This window comes from Vicugna pacos, chromosome 4 (assembly GCF_048564905.1).
Source record: "Vicugna pacos chromosome 4, VicPac4, whole genome shotgun sequence".
Classification (NCBI taxonomy): domain Eukaryota; kingdom Metazoa; phylum Chordata; class Mammalia; order Artiodactyla; family Camelidae; genus Vicugna; species Vicugna pacos.
The window spans coordinates 74,335,944-74,357,035 of NC_132990.1; the positions used below are offsets into that span (position 1 = coordinate 74,335,944).

Here is a 21,092-nt window from a genome sequence, read left to right on the forward strand (position 1 = left end):
ATATCAACATGATTTATGACTGTTGATGTTGAACTTCATCACCTGGATAAGGTGGTGATCGTCAGGATTCTCCCAGATGAAGTTACTTACACTCATTCATTCATAATTTTGAGGACTGCCTACTGACTAGACCCTGGGGATTCAAGGGGGGAAAAAAAAAGGCACCTTCACTGACCTTGCATTCTAGTGGAGGGGGAAAAAAAACTCTTCGTTTTACAGATGAGAAAACTGAGGCTCCGAGGCAAAGGGATTTGTCCAAGGATTTAACAGTAGGCTCTGAGCAGGCTCAGATCTCTCTCCAAAGCCACACTTCTCTAACCACACAGCACCTGCTTTAAATCAGGCCAGGAGTCAACCGGCCTGTTCTTTCCTCATCACAACCTGTGTAATTACCTCAGGAAAAACAACAGCACAAATGCACCATACTTGACAGCCCAAGGGCTGGAGCCTCTCTATGTGCTTAAACTAAATGAGAAAACCCCTCTCAGCAAATGAATTTTGCTTTTGAGCTACCCAGGCTCTGAACACACTGCCCAGTGTTGGAAGGAGACGCAATGCAGACAATAATGCTGGGTCCATTTCATATTTAATACATAAGTGCTTAAAGTGATAGAAATTCTTTTTTCTTTCTTAATGAAAAGTAACAGGTAACTTTGTAACAAGTCAGAAAATACCAGTGTCCTTTTGATCTCATCCTAGATTCTTCTGCTGTCAGCTGGATCCACTATAAACACTGACGGAGGCATTTCTGAACCCCATTCCACATATCTGAAAGTAGAAGACATGATTGCACATATAACACTAAAAGCACGATCTAAAGGGTGTTAGCTCACCCTGAACACACAGCTGTTTCCTCCTGACCCAGGGCAAATATCAGGAGAAAGTCAACATATTTACAAACAAGATTTAATAATGCTCACAAGAATAGAGTTTGCCCCCAAATAGGAAAACTACACATTGTTTTGTTTCAAAAGGTTACAAATTCTGTGCCTGTAAAATCCAGCAGGTAAGCAGCAGGGCTGAGTCTGTTCTGGGAACTGTCTGCTATTCAGTGAGGAGGCTTCTGTCCAGGAGGCCTTTAATCGCAGAGATAAAGGGAGTGGACAACACTATTTACATCCCATCCTGCACTTTTCCCCCTCAGCCTCCCTCAGTAGCGCCGGTTCATCTTCTTGAACTTCTCATAGTGATAGTCATCCGTGGCCTTCTCGTTAGCAGGACGCTTGCGGTTGGGAGGGGACCCTGAGAAGGGAAAGAGGAAAGGCTGTTTGTCGTGTGGGAAGCCACCGACAGGCTTAGCTCCACATAAGCAAGGATGACCCAGCCTGTCTAATTCTATACAGGAGCCCCAAGGCCTACTCTAGGGAACAGGGACATAGGAGGGCCTCGGTACGTACTTGTTATCGCCTGAATAATAATTCAACATGGTGGAGCCGAACTGTGCTGACTTCAGCATTAGACCATGTGGACAGTAGCAGCTACACTTCATTGAAAGTTTGACTGCGTACCAGGCATGGCGCTAAATCTTTTAAGACATGGCTTCCTTTAACACTCCCAGCAATCCTAGCGGGGCATGTTACCATCTCTGCTCAGAGAGGTTAGGTGACTTGCTCAAGGTCACTCATAAAGTGAAGGTTGGCTGAGAGCTGAACCCAAATCTGGTGACTCCAGAGTCCTTGCTACTAGGTATTAATAATAGGAAACTCTTTGGGAATCAAAGACTATGCAGCCAAGAGGTTATAGAAAAGAATTTCCAGAGAAGGGAAGAAGAGTAACAGGCTGGATTTTCAGAAGCCTCAGCAAATTTAGCATTTCTTTAGAATATCCCAGTGTTGACGAAAAAGACGACACCACTTCGTGCTGGTGAGCATGTGGGAAAGGGACACTGCTAGATGCTGCTGCTGGGGCAAGCTAGCACACTTTGGAAGGGCCATTTGGTGAGTTCTGATCATTAAAGCACTGTCTAAATAGGGAAAAATGGGAAACAACTTAAATGCCCAACCAGAGGGAAATGGTTAAATGACAGTAAATCTGTGTACACAGCAGAACATGATACAGCCATTGAAAAGGAAAATGTATTTACTGTTCTGGAGAGACATGCAGAGCACTCTGAAAACCTATGAGATCCTATTAAGTATGTGTACAATATATGTTTCCTATATATGTGAATACTGAAAAAAAAAAAAGGTTGGGACGGTAATAGTTGACCCTTGGTAACCGCATCCATGGATTCAACCAGCCCCAGACTGTTAGTACTGTGTTTATAATCCGCGGTTGGTTGGAAGCCATGGATACGGAGAGCCAACTATGGGACCTGAGCATTCGCAGATTTCTCTGCAGCAGGTCCTGGAACCAGTTCCCCTCGGATACTGAGGGATGATGATACACAAAAACCTTAACAGTGCCATCTTTGGGTTGTGAAATTATGAGTAAATTTTAATTCATTTTTGCTTACTGAAATTTTCTGATTTTTTGAGTCTCTTATCAATTTGGTAGCCCAGCAAATCCTTAGAGCAACCCCCAGTGGTAAGTTGTATTACTATCCCCATTTTATAGGAGAGGAAACTGAGCTTGTAAAGGGGAAGGCACACAACCATGGTCCAGAGGATGGATTAGACCCCAGATATCCTGGCCCCAAAGCCCAGCACTGCCCCTGCTGAGTCCCACCCCGCCGCCATGGGCCCTAGACAGTGACCACTCCAGGCAGCCCCAAGGCCTCTGCTGGACTCACGCTCAGGCTCCGGCTTCTCCGTGTCACCCACTCTCAAAGGTCGGGCTTTGGGCTCTTCTTTGTTTCTCCGTATGGGAGCATTGAGCTCCTCATGATAAACTGGATCAAAAGAGACCAGGGGACATGTCACACAGAATATGGGAACCCAGGGGCCTCAACGCAATGGCATGGGACGGGGCTGCTACCCCAGAGACGCGACGCTTACATCGGTTGTGCTGCACGTAGTTCACAGCCATGTTGGTGGGCACGAAGGAGGTCTCACTGTCTTTCTTCTTGTTCTGCTGCTCTGCCAGCAGACGGGCCTTGGCGTCCTCCGTGGAAATGATATTTTTTATTTTAGCACTATGGGGAGAAAGGAGCCACACCACAGTTAGATGGCTGCACCTCTGGGCCTCCCTGGGAACTGACTGGAAGGGCTGGTGGCCTCCCACTGCATAAGGATGTCATCTTTCTTGGGGCACAGCTCTCTAGAGTTTATCACTCTCTTGCAGTTACATTCTCGTAGGGCTCTCACAGCAATCGAAGCTGCAGGAATTACTCTCTTCTGATGGAGAGGAAATTGAGCCAGAGGGGTCAAGTGAACTGCCTAAGGCTCAAAGCTAGTAAAGCCAGAAAGGAGGCGAGAACAGAGAACTCTCCCAGCTTTCCACCACACCCAGAGATGATGCTGACCACTGTGTTTCCTCCATGAAAATCCCCTTTTAGAGCAGATGTTTTGTAGTGAAAATGAAAGGAGGATGACGGGGTGGGTAAGCCTTTATCACTGCTCCTGCTACAATAAAACACAATACAAAGGCCTGATTAGAAGAGCTGAGAAGCTGTGAACAAAGGCTAAGTAAAAAAAAAAAGGCTTTCAGCAGTCAGGGTCCCTTGTCTCTTTACCTACTCTGGCCAACCCTTCAGAGAAACTCCTGGCCACAACCATCTCAGCCTGCCAGAGAGAACGTGGCTTATATTTGTGGGTTTCCAAGGAGACAGTTAAGATTTCACTGGAAAGGTAAGAAGCTTCTCCTTCTGGCATGAGGCAGGAGAGAGGCGAGACTACAGGTGTGAAACATACTCGATGCCCAGGTCCACTTCGGGGATGCCGCTCAGCATCTGGTTGGAAAGCATCTCCTCAGTCTTCTTGGCTGAGGAAACCCGGATGTTTTCTGGCAGTTCGTAAAGGCAGTCCTCGGCATTCTTCGGCTTGACTTTCTGTTCCTCGTGTTCCACGATCCCTTTCCTCTTCTTCAGCTCTGTCTCAATGTACTTCATCCTAAAATGAGAAACCCACAGGGGCAGCAAAGCTCACAACAAGTGTCTTTTAAATTAGTGGTCTCTAACACCGGCCCACGGAGCAGTGATGGTCCATGATGAAGGTGTCACTGTTCCATGGAGTGGTGAGAAAAATAAAAATAACTCGAATTTTTTAAATCAAGATAAAAGTTTTCAACTTAAAGCACCAACCTATATTATGAGATTATGTCCCACCACATCATATGTGAGGTTCTTTGAAGATAAAAAGATAATAGTAGATGGCGGCTGTTAGTTTATCAACCTTGCTGGCAAAATAAAAAAATGGGCAAGTCCAATGTTTGTCCCTGCGATCTGGGGGGGTTGGGTGGGGATTACAAGGAATCTAAAATCCCAAGACCCTTGCTTTTAAAGAATTTTTAAAAGTTCTTTTTAAAGTTTTAAAAGTAAAAAGCACCTCTACAAAAAGCGTCCACCCACATCACTCTAAGCTAAGTTTTGTAATGCCAGTTACAGCAACATGGATGGACCTGGAGATCATCATTCTAAGTGAAGTAAGCCAGAAAGAGAAAGAAAATACCATATGAAATCACTTATACGTGGAATCAAAATAAAAAAGACACAAATGAACTTATTTACAAAACAGAAAGTTTTTCAAAGTTCTCAAGCCTGGGAGGCCATGCAGGAGGGGTCAACTTTGCTGTCTTTGGATAATTCTAGAAATGTCACCTGTGATTAAACATCTTGGACTCCCTCTGGCTGGAGCCCACCCCCAACCACTTACTGCTAAACAGACTGACACCTACATGTCGGCATCCTCGTCCCTTCGGTTGGTTTCTGCAGAAAACGACGTCCCCAAATGGAGGTCTTCCTCCTCACTGATCCTAAAAAAAAAGCAAAGCCTTAAAGTCACAGCTAAAAGAGACTGAGTTTGATGTTATATCAATAAAACAAGGATGCCACAAAATGTGGCTATTTATGGCTGGAAAAAAATATGATAAGTAAAAAGAAGAAACTCTAGAAATATATGCAAGCAAACTGTTGGCCTCTGGAGATACCCTGGGGGAATGAGTAGATCCATTTATTTTGTCCATATTATTTTTGTAATTGTGTTTCTATGTTTTTTTTAAAAAAGAAAAACAACTTCCACATGAGTTTGAAAGACAGTAAACAATGCACCTTTACAAAAGGTGTCTTCCCATGTCAGTCTAAGCTAACTTTTGTAATGCCAGTTGCAGCAACATGGATGGACCTGGAGATCATCATTCTAAAGTGAAGTAAGGCAGAAAGAGAAAGAAAAATCCCATATGCTATTACTTATATGACATGGAGTCCAAAAACAAAAAGACGCAAATGAACATATTTATAAAACAGAAACAGACTCACAGACACAGAATATAAACTTATGGTTACCAGGGGGACTAAGGGGTGGGAAGGGATAAACTGGGAGTTACAGATTTGCAGATAATAACTACTACATACAAAACAGATAAACAACAAGGTTGTATTGCAGAGCACAGGGAACTATATTCAATATCTTGTAGTAACCTATAGTGAAAAAGAATATGAAAAGGAATACACGTATGTACACGTATGACTGAAACATTAAGCTGTACACCAGAAATTGACACAACCGTGTAAACTGACTATATTTCAATAAAATTTTTTAAAAATAAGCTAACTTTTGAAGTTTTTGTTTTCTTTTGTTTCTCAACAACATACCCTTTTTAAAGCACAAGAGGTACTTCAAGATGTCACACTAAAGCTGCTTTGGGCCCCAGCTCCCTGGGGGAACACAGACCCAAGGAGGGGCTGCAGGTGAATTTGCATCTCAGCCTCTTTTGCACTTACTTATCTTTGCCCCTTTCCTTTAGTTTCTTCATATCCACCATACCACCTGTCTTCATCTGAAAGGGATCATCCTGTAGGAAGCAAACGCAGCTGAGAGGAAGCATCTACATAACTGGCAGTGGAACTTTTTTTATTTTTTAAGAAAACACAATTGCCCACTGAAGAGCAGCCACATCTTCCCACTCTCCAGGGAGGACCCCACAACTCACCACTAGAGTGGTCTCTTCTTGTACCTTCTCTCCCACCAGTAGGGCGACAGCACTGACAAAAACCAAAAAGTTGGGGAGAGAGAGAGAAATGGCACAATTCAGAGATGAGGAGAAACATTTAGGGAGTCTGTAGGTTGGTTGCAACATTAGTGCAAGGGTGAGATCTGAGGGGTGGACATCAACGTCAGCTGGAAAGCCTATAAGAATAACAGGGTCTAATAAACACTCTAGATGCTGGAGGTGGAGGTAGTGGTGACTTAAGTAGTACACTTTTCTACAAAGTTTCTGGCAGTATCTTGGCTTAAAAAATCTCATTTCTAAGATTTTGCCTTCAAGGAAAATGAAGCTAAAAACAAACGTTGGAAAATACTATTGCAGCTTTGTTTGATCGTGAAATTTTACAAAATAACCTACAGGTTCCAAAATAGGGAATAAGTTAAATTATGGCATGTGTGTCAGATGGAATACTACACAGCTACTAAAAAGGTTTTCAGAAAAATAACCCACAATGTGGATGAATGTCCACAATGTCATGAGTTGAAAATACAGTAGTCCCCCCTTATCTTGTGCTTTCACTTTCCTGGTGTCAGTTACCTGCAGTCCAAAAATATTACATGGAAAATTCCAGAAATAAACAATTCATAAGTTTTAACTAATTAATTATTTTGTGTGTGTATGTGCGTTTTGGGGGGAGGGTTGGGGAGGTAAACAGGTTTACTTATCACTTTTAATGGAGGTACTGGGGATTGAACCCATGACCTTGAGCATGCTAAGTACGCGCTCTGCCACTGAGCTATACCCTCCCCTAACAATTCATAAGTTTTAAATTACCAGCTGTTCTGAGTAGCGAGATGAACCTCTACCATCCTTCCCAGTCCCACAGTGGAGGTGAATCACCCCTTCATCCTGAGTATCCACACTGTATACATTACCCACTCATCAGTATGGGGAAAAAATAGTCTATATAAAGTTTGGTATTATCCAGGCTTCAGGCATGCACTGGGGGTCTTGGAATACAGTCCCCGCGGATAAGGTGAGACTACTGAAGCATAGAATAAAAGTAAAGCTGCTCAGAGTCTTTACAAAAGAAAGAGAAAACAGACAGGAAAGAACGTTAAACGTTAATACTGGTTACCTCTGTGTGGGAAGATTACAGGTATTGCTTATTTTCTTGATTGTACTTTTCTAAATTTTCCCAAACTCTTAACAATCAGTATGCATTTCACAAGTAATCGGGTGCAGGAGAAACACGAATTAGTGACCTGTTTCTGTACCTCTGGAGCACACTTCAAGACCACGAGGCTCAGGGCACGTCCTGGTTAAAAATTTGCCAGAAACTCATGGACTGCTCTCCAGGCAGTGGAAAGTGGAAAGTGTGTGAAGAAAAGCGGCTCTATTTGAGGAGATATGTGTGACAGAGAATTGGGGCGGGAGAGTGGGTCGGGGGAGGGCAGGGGGAGATGCTGTCTCTGTCATCCCCGCCTCCCCCTCCAGGTCCCCTCCCTCACGCGGTACCCACCTCACCCCATTGGGCCTCTTCCTCAAGTTCTGCACCTCTCGGGTCTCTTCCAGTTTTAATCTAAAAAAAGACAACGCATAGGCTGAGAAACCCTCCGCGAAACTCAGTGTCAAAAGCCAGTTTCAATGGACACCGCAGTCCCACTGCCGAGCAGCCGTCACCCTGGTCCCGAGGGTGACCCTGCGCCTAGATACACCGGGAGTCAGATCCCCTGCGCATCCCAGGGGCACCTCTCCTAACCATGAGACCTTGGAGCGGCGGCCTCATCCCTTGGAGCCTCAATTTCTTCGTCCATAGCAAGTGTCAACGAGGCGCCTGGCCGATGGTGAGTCCCCCTAGCTTGCCTCTCTTTTCCTGCCCCGTCGAAGCCCCGCCCCAAACGCACCGAACCTCTTCTGAGTCCTGCTCATCTTCTTCCGACTCCGAGTCGGCCCGGCGCCTTCGGAAAGTCTTCCCGGTAACCGGCATAGTCTCACGAACGCCGCGGTCCAGCCGCCCTGTAGCTACGCCGATATCTTGCCTACTTCCGGCGCGCAGCAGTGAGGTCAGAGTGTCTGCCCGGCCCGGCCCCGCCCAAGCCCCGGCCCCGCCCACGGCCAGCACCGCCCATCTGACCACGCCCCCATCTACGGCATTGACCTCTCTCGATTGGGCGGCCGAGGGGGAGGAGGCGGGGCGTGGCCGGCCGGGCCGCACGACCCTGCGGCCGCGCAGCGGAGGGCGCGCTTGACTGACAGGCGGCGGTGGCGCGGTTGAGACGGCAGGTGAGTTCCGAGCCGCCGCCGGTTGCTTCAGGGGGCCCAGTCTCTCCGAGCAGGCGCGATCTCAGCCCAGCCTCGGGCAGGCGGGGGCCTGGCCCTGCCTGGTACGCAGAACGCCGCGGCCAGGTGAGCGGAGCCCGGGATCCCGCCGGCCGCCACCGCCCTGTCCTCTTCGGCCCGCACCCAGGGGATCCTCTCGGGCCCAGCACCCCACTTCGAGCCCTCAGGGGCTCGTTGCTTCTCCGGAACAGGGGCCACCATCTCTTATTTCTGCCAGGGCCTGACCCAGCGTTGAAAGCATGCATGTGGCGTCTCGGAGCGCTTTTATTTCCCCGGGGTCTGGGCCCTGACGTGCACTTTTTTCTTGAGGGACTGAAGATGACCACTTCTTAGCGGTGATGAATTAAAGTCCCAGACCCGCCTGCCCCGCTGATAATGGCTTCCAGCCACTTCTTCCTGAGGAGAGTCGTGTCTGGTGTTTTGAACCCACTGGGGAGGGTTTGGGGGCAGACGGTGCTTGGTGGCCGCTTCCCTGGACCTTCGGGGGCCTTGTTTTCGTCCTTTGTCACAAGGACTGTCGCTCTGGCCTCCGCCCTTTCGACCGGAGGATGCTGTGAGGATGAAGTCTGTTTGAAGAAGAGGCATCAACAAACGCTTAGGAAATAACTAAATGCGTAAATAATGACTTAGGAGACTTTTAGAAAGCCTTTATATAGTTTTCTTTGCAAGAACTACCCTTATTAAGTACTTACTGTGTTGCAGGCCCTGGACTTAGCGTTATGTCATTGAACTCATCCAACAGTTCTCTGAAGTAGATTCAGTTATTGCTTTTCGTTTTGCAAACGAGGACACCAAGGCTCAGAGGGGCAGTTGTGCCTCAGTTACAGAGCTGGGAGGTGGCAGGACCCAGTCACAGGCCTGCCTCTGCTGCACCTTGTGCACAGTACCTGGCACAGTGTGAGTTCAGTAAATGTTTACTGCAGCTGCTGTTGGTACAGCTCCCTGGCCGGGGGGGGGGGGGGGCTGATGGAGACTGTTTTGGGTTCCCTCTTCTGAAAGACCATTCTGAAGCAGGGCAGCCTTTCTGGAATGCCTGACTTTTCTCTGGAACAGTCTCTGAGATTGTTGTTCTTTTCCTTGGACTAAGACAAATAGCAGACTCAGGACTTCTTGGAGCAACCGTTTGGCTTCGATGAAAAGCCTTATTTTAAAAGGCTCAAAGTCTTGATCTCTGCAGTCTGGTTCAGCCAAACCCAGACGCACATGGGAATCACCAGGCACCGTGTCCCTTTTGGTTGAAGGAGAGGCTCCTTGGGAATCACTGCAGGAACCCAGGGAGTGGATGTCTACAGCTCTCATGTTCTCAGAGTTGGCTCCGATTTTGCCCACCCAGCAGCCCTTCTACCAGGGGGTGTTGGACAGCACTAAGGAGAGGGCCACAGGGCCAAGGATGTCTCTAGATCCTCTTTCTCATCTGACATCCTGGAGAGGATTATCTGGTCCAGATGAGCTGTCCCCTCTGGGCAAGGCCAGAGTGCCCCCTGATAACCTCCAGGGCTGTGGCAGATCTGATTGACACTTGTTTAGCAAAAATAATGCTTAAAAGTGGTAGCTGTGCATCTGGAGGTTTGCGGCTGGGCTGCGGGGCTGCAGATCCCCTAAGCCCAGTCTTGCTGGGCCTTTTTGAGGGGCAGGGGATAAAACTGCTCAGAGGGAGCCTCCAGGAAACTTGGGCTGTCTTCAGTTCAGAGATATGTCATGTTTAAGTTTTGTTCGGGAGTTTGGTTCTTCAAGGAAACATCCAGATTTGGCTTCAGTTTGGGTTAGTGTGTTGTCCCAGGTGAAATGTGGGCTCGTCTCAGGTCTGGTGCGCATTAATGTCTAGGTAGATTTGGGATCCAGTAAAGTGATCGCAGTTCACAGCTTGGCCATCATAAGTATTCAATAAATGTCAGTTGGACTGGTTTACTTATTCAGCAGATATTTACTGAGCTTTCAGTATATGATGCAGGCACTGTTCTAGTTGCTTGAAATATGTCAGGAAGCAAAAGAGACTAAAGGCCCCTGATCTAGTGGACTTCGTGTTCTAATAACATGATAAATATGTAAAGTATGTTAGGAGGTGATGCTATGGAAATAGAAAAAAATAGAGCAAGGCAAGGGAGTCCGGAGTGGGAGGGAGAATTGAGTTGCAATTTTATATTGGTGTATTCTGGTTTGTGATTTGGTCGGTAACATGACAAACAAAGCAGTGGACTGCATTATAGGTTCTGAGTTCGAGTCCCAGTTCCACCAGCTTGCCATGTGAGTGCAGGCAGGAGCCTTCTTTTCTCTGAGCCAGTTTCCCCATCAGAGTCCCTGTTCTGCCATTTACTGGCTGTGTGACCTTGACGTGAACCTCTCTGATCCTCTCCTGCTTTGTGGTTTTAGGGGTCTTAGTCTGAGTTCCTGCTTATACTTGTACACTCCAGGGTTTATGACTTCTCAGTGACCAGGCCAGTCACTGCCTCCAGCCTGTTAACCCCCAGGGACTTTCAGCCAGGGGCAGTCACAAACCCATCCTCCCTCCAATTAACTGACTTTTGTGGACCCTGCAACAAAATGCAGTACCAGGTTTGGGGCTGTGAAGGGATGTTATCCTAACCTTAAGGAATTTAAGTTGAGCAGAAAAGTGCCCTGTGCGGGGGCAGGGTATAGCTCAGTAGTAGAGCGTATGCTTAGCATTCACAAGGTCATGGGTTTGATCCCCAGTACCTCCATTAAATATAAAAAGTAATGAATAAACCTAATTACCTCTCCCCCGCCAAAAAAAAACAAAAACAAAAATTTTTTTTAAAAGTGCTTTGTGAAGAGTGACTCAGAAGAGGCTTTTATGAGGGAGGGAGACCAGAGGATGCTACCTGTGGGGGTGGGGGTGTTGGGGTTTGAGGAGGTAAAGGTTGTCCCCACTCCAGGCTGGCTGGGGCTGGCTGGGAGGTGGTAGGGCCGACAGTTCAGAGCACTGACTTCAGGGCAGGCAGTCCTGGGTTTGAATCCTGGCTCATCTGCTCAGTAGCTGTGTGACCTCCAGATAGTTGCTTCACCTTTCTGAGCCTCAGTCTTTCCTCCTTTAGTGATGGAGATGGAGATGGATTTAGCTCTCAACGTTGCCTGTCCTCCAGGGTGGTTATGAGGATTTAGTGAGGTCAAGTAGTATCCATTACAGTCCCCAGGTCCATTTGGACAGGGGCGAGCAAGACTTGTCGAGAAAGGAGGGCTGAGGGTCCTGCTTTGAAAGTTAGAAGGATGGTGGACTCTTAGCAAATTAAGAGTGGTTAAAGGGAAAGATGGATTTGGGATTTAGGGAAAATGGAATTGCTTGGAAGTGGAATGGAGGGAAGGCAGGAGGGAGGGAAAGTGCACATGTTCTGAGAGGCAGAGGGGAGCGGGGAGGGGCGTGGGCACAGGAGTGTGGGTGTGGGGTGGCCAGTGTGGGAGGATCAGGGCAGGTGGCTGCTCTTGTGTTGGTGGGGGGCTTGGCAGCATCACCTTTCCCATCCTGAGGAACCAGGCTCCTAGCTGGGAGGCAGATATAGCCAGAGCCCCCAGGAAAATGATGAGTAATGGGTACCTGAGGCCTGGTCTCAGCAGCGGTGCCGGGCCCAGATGTGCTGCCTCACTGCCTGTGCTGCTGCGTGGGGTCGGGGTGGGTGGGGTCCACTTTCCCCATCGCTCGATGTGGGCACCAGGGAGGGGAGAGTGCCTGCCCTTCCGCAGAGCGAAGCATCTTGGAAGTCTCATCCGGGGCCTGCAGCAGGTGGGCCCTTTGCCAGACCTACCAGCCTGCCTCCTTTCCTCCTGCTTTCTCATCCCCAAGAGAGGAGGTGGGTCTGGTGGGTCAGGAGGGAGAGGTGCCCTGGGGTCGCTGTAGTGGAGGCACAACCCCTCTGGCTGGCGGGCACCTCATTGACTCCCAACAGCACAGTTGAGCCGCTGCTCTCAAGAGGGCCTGTTCTCAATGCAGTTCTCTCAGCAGCGCAGGCTTCTTGCCCTTTGTCTTTAGGAAATGCCTTCTGTGTGCACACCATTTATGTGCACCGAGGGAAGGGTGGGAAGGGCTGTGAAGGTGGACCCAACCTGGCTCACTTCCCAGTGCATCACCCCTTGCTGTGTGTTCTTGGGCCAGTGGCTTCCCACCTCAGCATCGTCCTTCCTCTGTGAGATGAGGAGCCGCCGTCCTTAGCGACGAGAGGGGCATTGTGCCTGGCTCAGAGTAGGCGCTCCTGGGTCCTGGGGCGCTGTTGTTGAGTTAAGGTTACCCTTTCCAAAAGACTTCTCCCTGCTCCCTCCTTAAGTGAGATAAAGGGGATCTTTTAAAAGTTTCTATCTTGAAAAAAATTAAACAGAAAAGTAACAAAATAATAAAATGAAATCCCATTTATACCCTTCACCTGTGTTCACCAATTATTAATATTTTTGCCCTGCTTACTCTTTCTGTATCCCCCTTGGGCATGTGACTTATGTCCCTCCCAATTTCAGTTTCCTGACCTATAAGACATGGCCAAGAAACAATTTATGGTACTGAGCATTTTTTGAACATTTTCCCTGTGCAGATAAACAAACTTTAAGCCACCCTGAAAGTCCACGTGATCAGAAGTCGTTATTGCTAAATCCTTCCTGTGCGTTGTCCCGCTTCACCCCCTCAGGCACCCTAGTTGCTGTCTGTGTCCTCATTTCCTGGATGAGGAAACTGAGGATTAGGTGATTTACCTAAAGACCCACACCTTGCAAGTGAGAAGAGCAAGGAGCTGAACCCAGGGCCAGCCATCTCTGATTCTATCTTCTGTAATTATAGTCCACTCCAGGGGTGATGTATGTGGAGCAACTGACATGTGGCGAGATCGCAGTGGAAGGAGGCTACCATTAGTAATGATAATGTCCCCAGTGGCTGCACACAGGTACCCGGGTGGTGAAACAGGAGCCCTGTGCCCCATGAGGACAGGACCCTTGCCTGGCTTGTTTCCCATCAACCTGAGGAGGTGCTTGGTCAATGTTGGTTGGGTACCAAGGTAAAACAAATTGAAAACTTCTAGACAGCTGGGATCAGTGAAGTATGATTCTTGCAGACTCACACACTTCTGATGTTTCACGTCCTGTGTGGAATATTAGGCTCTCAAAGTTTTTAGTACTACCACCGACTTTTCCCTGAATATAAACTGAGTTTTTTTAACCATTAAAAAAATATTAGCAAACCTTAAACTTTCTATTGCTCATACACTGTTGGGAGGCAGACAAGTTTATAATCTTTCTGGAGGGAAGTTGGTCAATGTTTATCTAGTGTCTTTAAAACGTGTTTTGTGGGGGAAGGTATAGCTCAGTGGTAGAGTGTGCTTAGCATGTGTGAGGTTCTGGGTTCAATCCCCAGTACCTCTATTAAAATAATAATAATAAGTAAACCTAATTACCCCCCCAAAAAACTTAAAAAAAAATAAAATAAAATATATGTGTTGACCCAGTAATTTGTCTTGTGGTTAAAGATGTAGTTGAAGGCCTAAATTCCACAATATTTCTCACTGCCTTGTGTCTAATAACAAAACACACACACACAAATATCGTTAAGTGTCCAACTATAGGAAAGTGGTTAAGTAAGGTACTGTAGAGCTTACATTGAATGCGGTATAATATTATTCAGTCATTAGAAATGAAGTTGTTGAGAAGAAATTTAGTGACTTGGGAAACGTGTATAGTATAAACCAAAAAATCTGTGTCCAAACTATATCTGTTGTATTCTGGTTTAGTTTTAAAATTTATATATTCATTCATGCATATGAACAAGACTTACCAAAACAGTAACCATGTTTTTTTCTTCTGAATTGGAGGATTACAGGAGAGTTTTATTTCATTTTATGTTTGTCTGTGTTTTCCAGCTTCTAAAGAGGTCTATATTAATTTTTAATAAAACCAAACAAAAATGCCTTCTTCTAAAAAAAAAATGCCTTCTTCTGTTTGCAGGACAGGTAGGAGAAGATGAAAAATTTTAAGCCAGCACAGAAGTTAATGAGGCAAAAACAAAGGTGTTAAGAGCAAATCTTCTGAACGAGTCACAGGGTGAAGAGTTATACTTTCAAGCCGCCCAGGCAGCTGCGGGCGTCCTTCCAGTTAAAGCTTCCGGGACCACTGAGGTGCTGCAGCCCCTCTGACATGGACCTCAAGTGTCCTGTTCACACTCTGATGTCGTGTTCCCCCAGAGTGCCCTCAGAGATCTGGGGAAAAGCGAGAACAGACCTGGCAGGGAAACCTCACCTGCTCCTCTAAACTGTGCTTAAAAGTAACCCAGTAGGTTGTATATTACGAAAGCAACACAGATTCCTTGTAGAAAATGCAGACAAGCAAAAAAGGAGGAAATAAAAATCACTTGACTCCATCCTCCCAGAGCTGATGATAGCATCCTTTCTCTAGGTGCAAAACAAAATTGTTTTACCAAAATGGAATTTTATTGTAATAGTGTTTTATAGCTTTTGGACTCTTGATCCATTCAGCAAATATTTTCGGAGACATTTCTGTGTTCCGGGGGCCATTTTAGGTTTTTGGGATACAGCTGTGAACAAAACAGATCCCTGCCTTAGGGGAATCATATTCTTGAGAGAAGACAGGCATTAGACCAAAAACATAAAAAGGAAAAAAGGAAAAATGACCAAAATGATTACAGAGGATGCCAGATACGGGCCAGGATGGACAGAGGACCTTCTTAGAAGAGAGAATAGTGGGATGGGATGGGGCTACGTTCAGCAGGGTTGTCAGGGGATAGTGAAGCTAAGACCTGAAGATGGAAGGACAGACACAGTGAGCAGTGTGGCAGGGTACCAGTGGGGACCAGTATCTTTCTTGATCATCAGGTATTTCACGTCATTATACCCCTGTCCCAGCTTTTTCAAATCTTTTGAAAGGTGTCATGCTTGTGTATCCTTCTGCAATTTATTTAGAATTTATTGTATTTTATTTTTAAAATTTCAGTAAAATACATATAACATAAAATCTACCATCTTAAAAAACCCACTGGCCTTATGTACATTCACAGTGCTATGCAACCATCACCACCATCCATCTCCCCAACTGAAACTGTCCCCACGAAAGAGTAACTCCCCACCTCCTCTCCCCCTGACCACCACCATTCTGCTGTCTGTCTCTGTGGATTCGACTACTCTAGCTACCTCACCTAAGTACAGTCATACAGTATTTGTCCTTTTGTACACTAGTGTATTTCACTTAGTGTAATGTGCTCAGGGTTCATCTCCGTTGTAGCATGAGCCAGAATTTCCTTCCTTTTTAAGGCTGAATAATATTCCATTTATAGATAAAACATATTTTGCCTGTTCATCTTTTGGTGGACCCTTGGATTGCTTCCACCTTTGGTCGTTATTGTGAATGATGCTACTGTGAATGTGCACATAGACGTACAATTATCTGTTCAGGTCCTGGCTTTCAGTGCTTTGGGGTATATACCCAGTGGTGGAACTGCTGAATCATATGGTTATTCTGTTTAATTTTTGAGGAGCCACTATACTGTCTGCCACAGCAGCTACACCATTTTACATCCCACCAGCAGTGCGCAAGTTTCTGGTTTTTCCATATCCTCACGAACACTTTTTCTTCATGGGTTTTTGTTTTGTTTTGTTTGGATAGTAGCCATCCTAATGGGTGTGAAGTGGTGCAACTTGTTTTTCTTATTCAACATTGAGATTTATCTGTGTTGATAATACAGGCTTCAGTCATTCATTTAAAGTGGGGGTTTCTTTTTTAAAGAGTTTTAAATCAGGTTTATTGAGGTATACTTTATATCTAATAAAATGCACCCTTTTGTCAGATATTGCCTCTCTGCCTCCCCGTTTTGGCCCCAAACAACTATTGAGCTGTGTCTGTCACTGTAAGTTAGTTGTGATTTAAAGTGCTTTTAATCAACTTATGAGGTGTAATTTACATACAATAATATTCATGTGCTTTAAAGATATAGTTCTTGAGATCTGACAGGTGTAGAGACCTTGTTAAATCCCACCCCCCATCAAGAGCTAGAACTTCCAAAGACCACAGGAAGTTCTCTCTCACCTCTTTGCAGTGAAGCTCTACCTGTGGCCCCAGGAAACCACTGATCCAATTTCTATCACTGCAGATTAGTTTTGTCTGTTTTGAAATTTCATAAAAATAGAATCATATAGTATGCACGTCTTTGTTTCTGACTTCTTTTGCTCCGTTTAACATTTCTAGAATGTGTTCATGTAGCTGTATCAGTTCTCTCTACTGCCGTGTATTAGTCCATGATGTGAATATACCAGTAATTCGCCTCAGTCCCCTGTTTGTTGGACATACAGGGTCTTTCCAGTTTTTGGGTGTTACGTACTGAGCTATCACGAATGCTTGTGTGCAAGTCTTTGTGTAGATGTATGCTTTCATTTTACCTGGGAAAATATCACAGAGAGGAATTGCAGGGTCATGTGAGAAGTGTATGCTTGACTTTGAAGGAAACCGCCAAACTGTTTTCCAAAGTTTTTTATGCTGCTTTACACTCCTATCAGAATAGATGAGAATTCCTTCACATGTTCGGCAACACCTGGCATTACAGGTTTTATTAGCGTTCGATATTCTTTGAGTATGTAAGATGTTATCTCATGGTTTTGACTTGCGTTTCTCTGATGGCAAATGATGTTGAGTGTATTTTCATGTGCTCGTGGGTCGTTCTTAGTTGGTGAAGTTCTGTTCAGTCACTTGTCTGTTTAACAAAATTGGACCATTTATCCTTTTTGGGGCTGTGAGAGTTCATTACGTATTTTGGATATTTGTCAGACACATGCTTTGTGAACATTTTCTCCCAGTCTGTAGTTTGCCTTTTCATTTTCTTCCGTAGCTTGCCTTTTCACTTTCTTAACAGCATCTTTGGAAAAGAAGTTTTAATTTTGAAAAATGCAGCTTATCAGTGTTTCCTTCGCCTTTTGTGTCCAAGGACCTTTGCTGACTTCAAAATCGCAAAGATTCTCTCCTGTGGTCTCCTCTAGAAGTTTTAGTGTTTTAGTTTTTTGGTTTGTTTATTTTAAGTCTGTAATCCGGAGAACTGGCAGGCTGTGCTGGGTCTGGTCACGGAGGGGATGTGGGTCAGTGGGAGGGTCAGTGCAAGGGCCCCCGCCGCAGTTGGAGAGGAGGGTCAGCAGCAGAACCGTGGTCACTCAACAGGTGAACCTTGAGGGCTACGTGAGGTTTGCAAATCTCCCAAATCAAGTATACAAAAATCAGTGAAGAGAGGGCTTGAATTCACACTCATGGTTCTGCATTAACCAACTCATTACTCCTCACGGATTTGTTTTCTCCAGAATACCCAGGTCCTTCCATAGAATAAAAAAGACTGCACAGGTGGAACAATCCAAAGTTTTAACCAGAGAAGATGGTGTTCAGTTGCTGCTCACAATAGCTGATGCCCTGGAATTTGGAGACGTGCTGCAGCCTGTCATTGGCTCCATTGGTATAAAATCTGAGGACTACCTAAGTGCAGAATCTCAAGTGAACAGACGTCAGATGCTGGATAATGAGATGCAGTGTTGCTGGGAAGAGGGTATAGCTGAGTGAGTGTAGAGCACGTGCTTAGCACGCATGAGGTCCTGGGTTCAATCCCCAGTACCTCCATTTAAAAATAAATAAATAAATCTAATTACCCTCCCCACCAAAAAAAAGATGAGGTGTTTTTTATACTCCATTACTCTTCAGGACATGGGCTTAAACCATTGGATATTTAGTTTATGAAGTGTTTGCATGACGTGAGTATTACCCCACTTACTGTCAAAGCAGACGTGCTCACACCGGAGGAGTACCAATAGTTTAGAAAACAGATAATGAAAGAAATCCAAGAATATAAAATTAAAAGACATGTATTTCCAGAAGCAGATGACAATGAAAAAGAAAAGCTTGTTAAAAACATGAATGACTGTTTACTTCTTGCTGTCATCGAGGTTAATGGCAAAAGGGTCAGAAGAAGGCCAGGACTGTTTTGTTGGGCCCTTGAGCTAAGAATTAAAAATAAAATTTTTTTTTTAGTGGATTGTAAAACAAAACCAAACCAAAGAAGAGTATGTGCTAAAGATGGATGTTGGGTATTGCTGAAATTAAACGTAGCGAACATTGGGATTTTACAATTCTAGGAGACATGTTGATTAGAACACACATGCAGGACTTGATATTCCAGGTAACGTGCCCTATGAGGACTACAGAAGCTGAAAACTGGCAGCTGTGACTTACAATGGAGTTGACAACAAAAGCAGAGGGCAGCTTCCTAAGAACCCTCAGGCATAAAAGGAAGAAGAAAGAAAGGAGTGTGTAGTTAAGATGAAGAAGGTGGGGGTGGAGCACGTGTTTTAGATGAAGGCCAAAGAAGAAGTTCAAAAGCTGAAGGACTCTGAAGCTGAGCTCCAACAATGCCATGAGCAAATGAAAAAGAATTTGAAATCACCGCACAAAGAATTAGAGGAAAACAGTCCTCAGTCTGAAGATGAGAAAGCAAACTGGGAAGCTCAACAACGTGCTTTGGAATAAGCAAACTCTTCTTCAAGACCCTTGGAAAATAATGAGAAGAAAGGGAGCATCTTTTAAAACCTCTGTTGACCACCAGTTACATAAAGCCTCTGATCCATTTCTAATTAATTTTTGTGTATATGTGGTAGGGGGTTAAAGTTCATTTTTTCCCCGTATGGATATAGGGGTCCAGTACCATTTGTTGAAAAGACCATCTTTTGCCCATTGAATTATATCAGTACCTTTGTTGGGAATCAGTTGACCACATGTGTGTGGGTCTAATTCTAGACCCTCTGTTTTGTTCCCATGAGCCATTGCCACACTGAATTGATAACTGTAGCTTTATAGAAAATCTTAAGTCAGGTGGTATAAGTGTACCAACTTTGTTCTTTTTAAAAATTATTTTGACTACTCTAGATCTTTTGCTTTTCCCTATAAATTTTAGAATCAGCTTGGCAGCTTCTACGAAAAAGCCTGCTTGGATTTTGCTTGAGAGTACACTGAATCTGTAGATTAATTTGAGAAGAATGGACAGTTCACAATATTAAATGTGCTAGTCCATGAACATGGTATAGCTCTGCATTTATTTAGGTCTCATATAATTTCATGGATAGGAAGAATCAATATTCATCATCATTTTCAGTAGCTTTGTAGTACAACAGTATGTGGTTGTGTCATTAGTCATCCAATTCCCTGTCATTCCCTGAGATTCTGTCCAGTTTCCACCTATTACAGGCAGTGCTACAGTGGATATCTCTGTCGTTCTGTCTTTGCACACACACTTGATTACTTACATAGAGAAAATCTGGAGCCAAGTTAACCCTCTTGACTATTCTTTGCTATTTGCCTTATTTAAACTGGTGGTGATTTACATGCAGTGGGATGGGGAATGCCAGTGATCAGGCCTGCATTCGGTGAGGCATAGTGCACAGTGACTTAGAACAGGGGTCAGCTAACTGTGGCAGCAGGCCAGGATTGTTTTGTTGGGCCCTCGAGCTAAGAGTTTAGAAAAAAATAAATTTTTTTGATGGATTGTAAAACAAAACAAGAACAAAGAAGAGTATGTGCTAAAGATTGATGTGGCCCACAAAGCTTAAAATATTTATTGCCTGGACCTTTATAGAAGAAGTTTACTGACCCCTGATGTAGAGCAATGCTCTGCACTGGACAGACCTGATCAGGTCCCCACCCACTACTTACTAAGCCCAGGATTGACGTTGGCCAAGTTCCTAGCTCCTTTTGCTCCAGTTCTCTTTCTTCATCTTTGCAACAGGGGCTGGGAGAGTACAAAGAGGTGTGGCAGCCACAGGGCTGTTTTCTTTCTGTCCGAAGTTGCAGGAACTCAAGTAGCCTGACTGCATGTATGAATCGTGAGCAGGCCTCTCACTGTCTGTCATCCTTGTCTGGGGCACTGTTCGTGGTCCTGGGCATCAGGCTTATGACCTGGCCCCGCCAGCTACCTGGAGAGATGGGGTACATACCAAAGACACTGAAAAAGCCCACAGACTGCAGCTTGAAATAGTGTGGGACTGGCGCCAACCCAGTGCACTTGGCCTCAGTGGAAACGAAGAAAACCACATATCGGGCTTCAAGTGAGAAAGCTTGGAATTTATAACCTTGAACCCCGTCATTGTCATGTGACCATTTTAAATATTGGCTTCTAACTGCCTCTGCCTCTTTGAACTGCCCACATCTGGGAGACTGTGGCCCACCAAGGAATGGGGGGCAGTGGCGACATGTGTATGAACCTGGTTGTACCCATAGCCAAGGGTTGCTGTAGACTTGGGGGTGCTGGGTTCTGAGCAGCATGAGGTTCTTGGGAGGCTCAGAGGATGATCTGAGAGTCCCAGTGGTATGTGTGGAAGGAGCTGTCCGGAAGGTTAACAGGCTGTGGCCAGAGGGAGCAGTAGTTGGCAAGGCCCTGTGACCCTCTCCTGCAGACCCTTGAAGGTCTCCTGTCCCAGGGATCACAAAGGTAATGCCCCGCAGTGACTAGTGAAGGGTCCAGCACCCCCAGGAGGGGCTGGCCCTGTTTGCCAATTCTTCCCAAGCCTTCTTTAGCTGTCCCAGCAGTGGTGTGTTTTCATTGTCCCTGTGGATGGATTGGGGAGTGTGTCCAGCCTGTGGGTGCCCCCAAATGTCCCAAAATTCACTTTCCCCTCTAAGGAGAAATTCAGGGCTGTTTTTAGCCTCTGGTCAGTGCTAAGAGTGATTTTAAAATAACGGAACTACATGAAGTGTGCTGGTTTATCCCC

The 21,092-nt window shown here is 45.5% G+C and overlaps 2 protein-coding genes and 1 pseudogene across 4 annotated transcripts in view; 2 read left to right on the top strand and 1 right to left on the bottom strand.

The window, feature by feature from the left end:
* Positions 1-569: 569 nt before the first annotated feature.
* Positions 570-8,084, bottom strand: C4H9orf78 (chromosome 4 C9orf78 homolog). Of its 2 annotated transcripts, none has more exons than XM_006205424.4 (9): positions 7,932-8,084; positions 7,547-7,606; positions 6,028-6,079; positions 5,819-5,889; positions 4,774-4,851; positions 3,792-3,989; positions 2,937-3,073; positions 2,732-2,830; positions 570-1,242 (listed from the first exon to the last, which is right to left on the bottom strand). In XM_006205424.4, the coding sequence occupies exons 1-9, from the start codon at positions 8,012-8,014 to the stop codon at positions 1,151-1,153; spliced, it is 870 nt and encodes a 289-aa protein (XP_006205486.1). In that variant the 5' UTR covers positions 8,015-8,084; the 3' UTR covers positions 570-1,150. The 2 variants fall into 2 exon arrangements, with proteins under 2 accessions (XP_006205486.1, XP_031533510.1); XM_031677650.2 differs by having other exon boundaries at positions 7,937-8,072.
* A 113-nt stretch (positions 8,085-8,197) lies between these two features.
* The window catches only part of USP20 (ubiquitin specific peptidase 20), a 43,031-nt gene continuing 30,136 nt past the window's right edge, over positions 8,198-21,092 (top strand). Inside the window, exon 1 of one of the 2 annotated variants that reach the window (XM_072960270.1) lies at positions 8,198-8,310. The gene's annotated coding sequence lies outside the window, so the exon portion shown is untranslated. The remainder of the gene's footprint in view (positions 8,311-21,092) is intronic. The other variant, XM_072960269.1, reaches the window with a different exon arrangement.
* Positions 8,320-21,088, top strand: LOC140696180 (septin-7 pseudogene; annotated as a pseudogene).

Excerpts from the sequence above, each read along its gene's own strand:
- C4H9orf78 (XM_006205424.4), bottom strand. The coding sequence starts at position 8,014 with ATGCCGGTTACCGGGAAGACTTTCCGAAGGCGCCGGGCCGACTCGGAG. Across the intron at positions 4,852-5,818 it reads AAGGAAAGGGGCAAAGATAA|GATCAGTGAGGAGGAAGACC; the intron begins GTAAGTGCAAAA and ends CTTTTTTTTTAG. Across the intron at positions 3,990-4,773 it reads AGGGACGAGGATGCCGACAT|GATGAAGTACATTGAGACAG; the intron begins GTAGGTGTCAGT and ends TTCTCATTTTAG.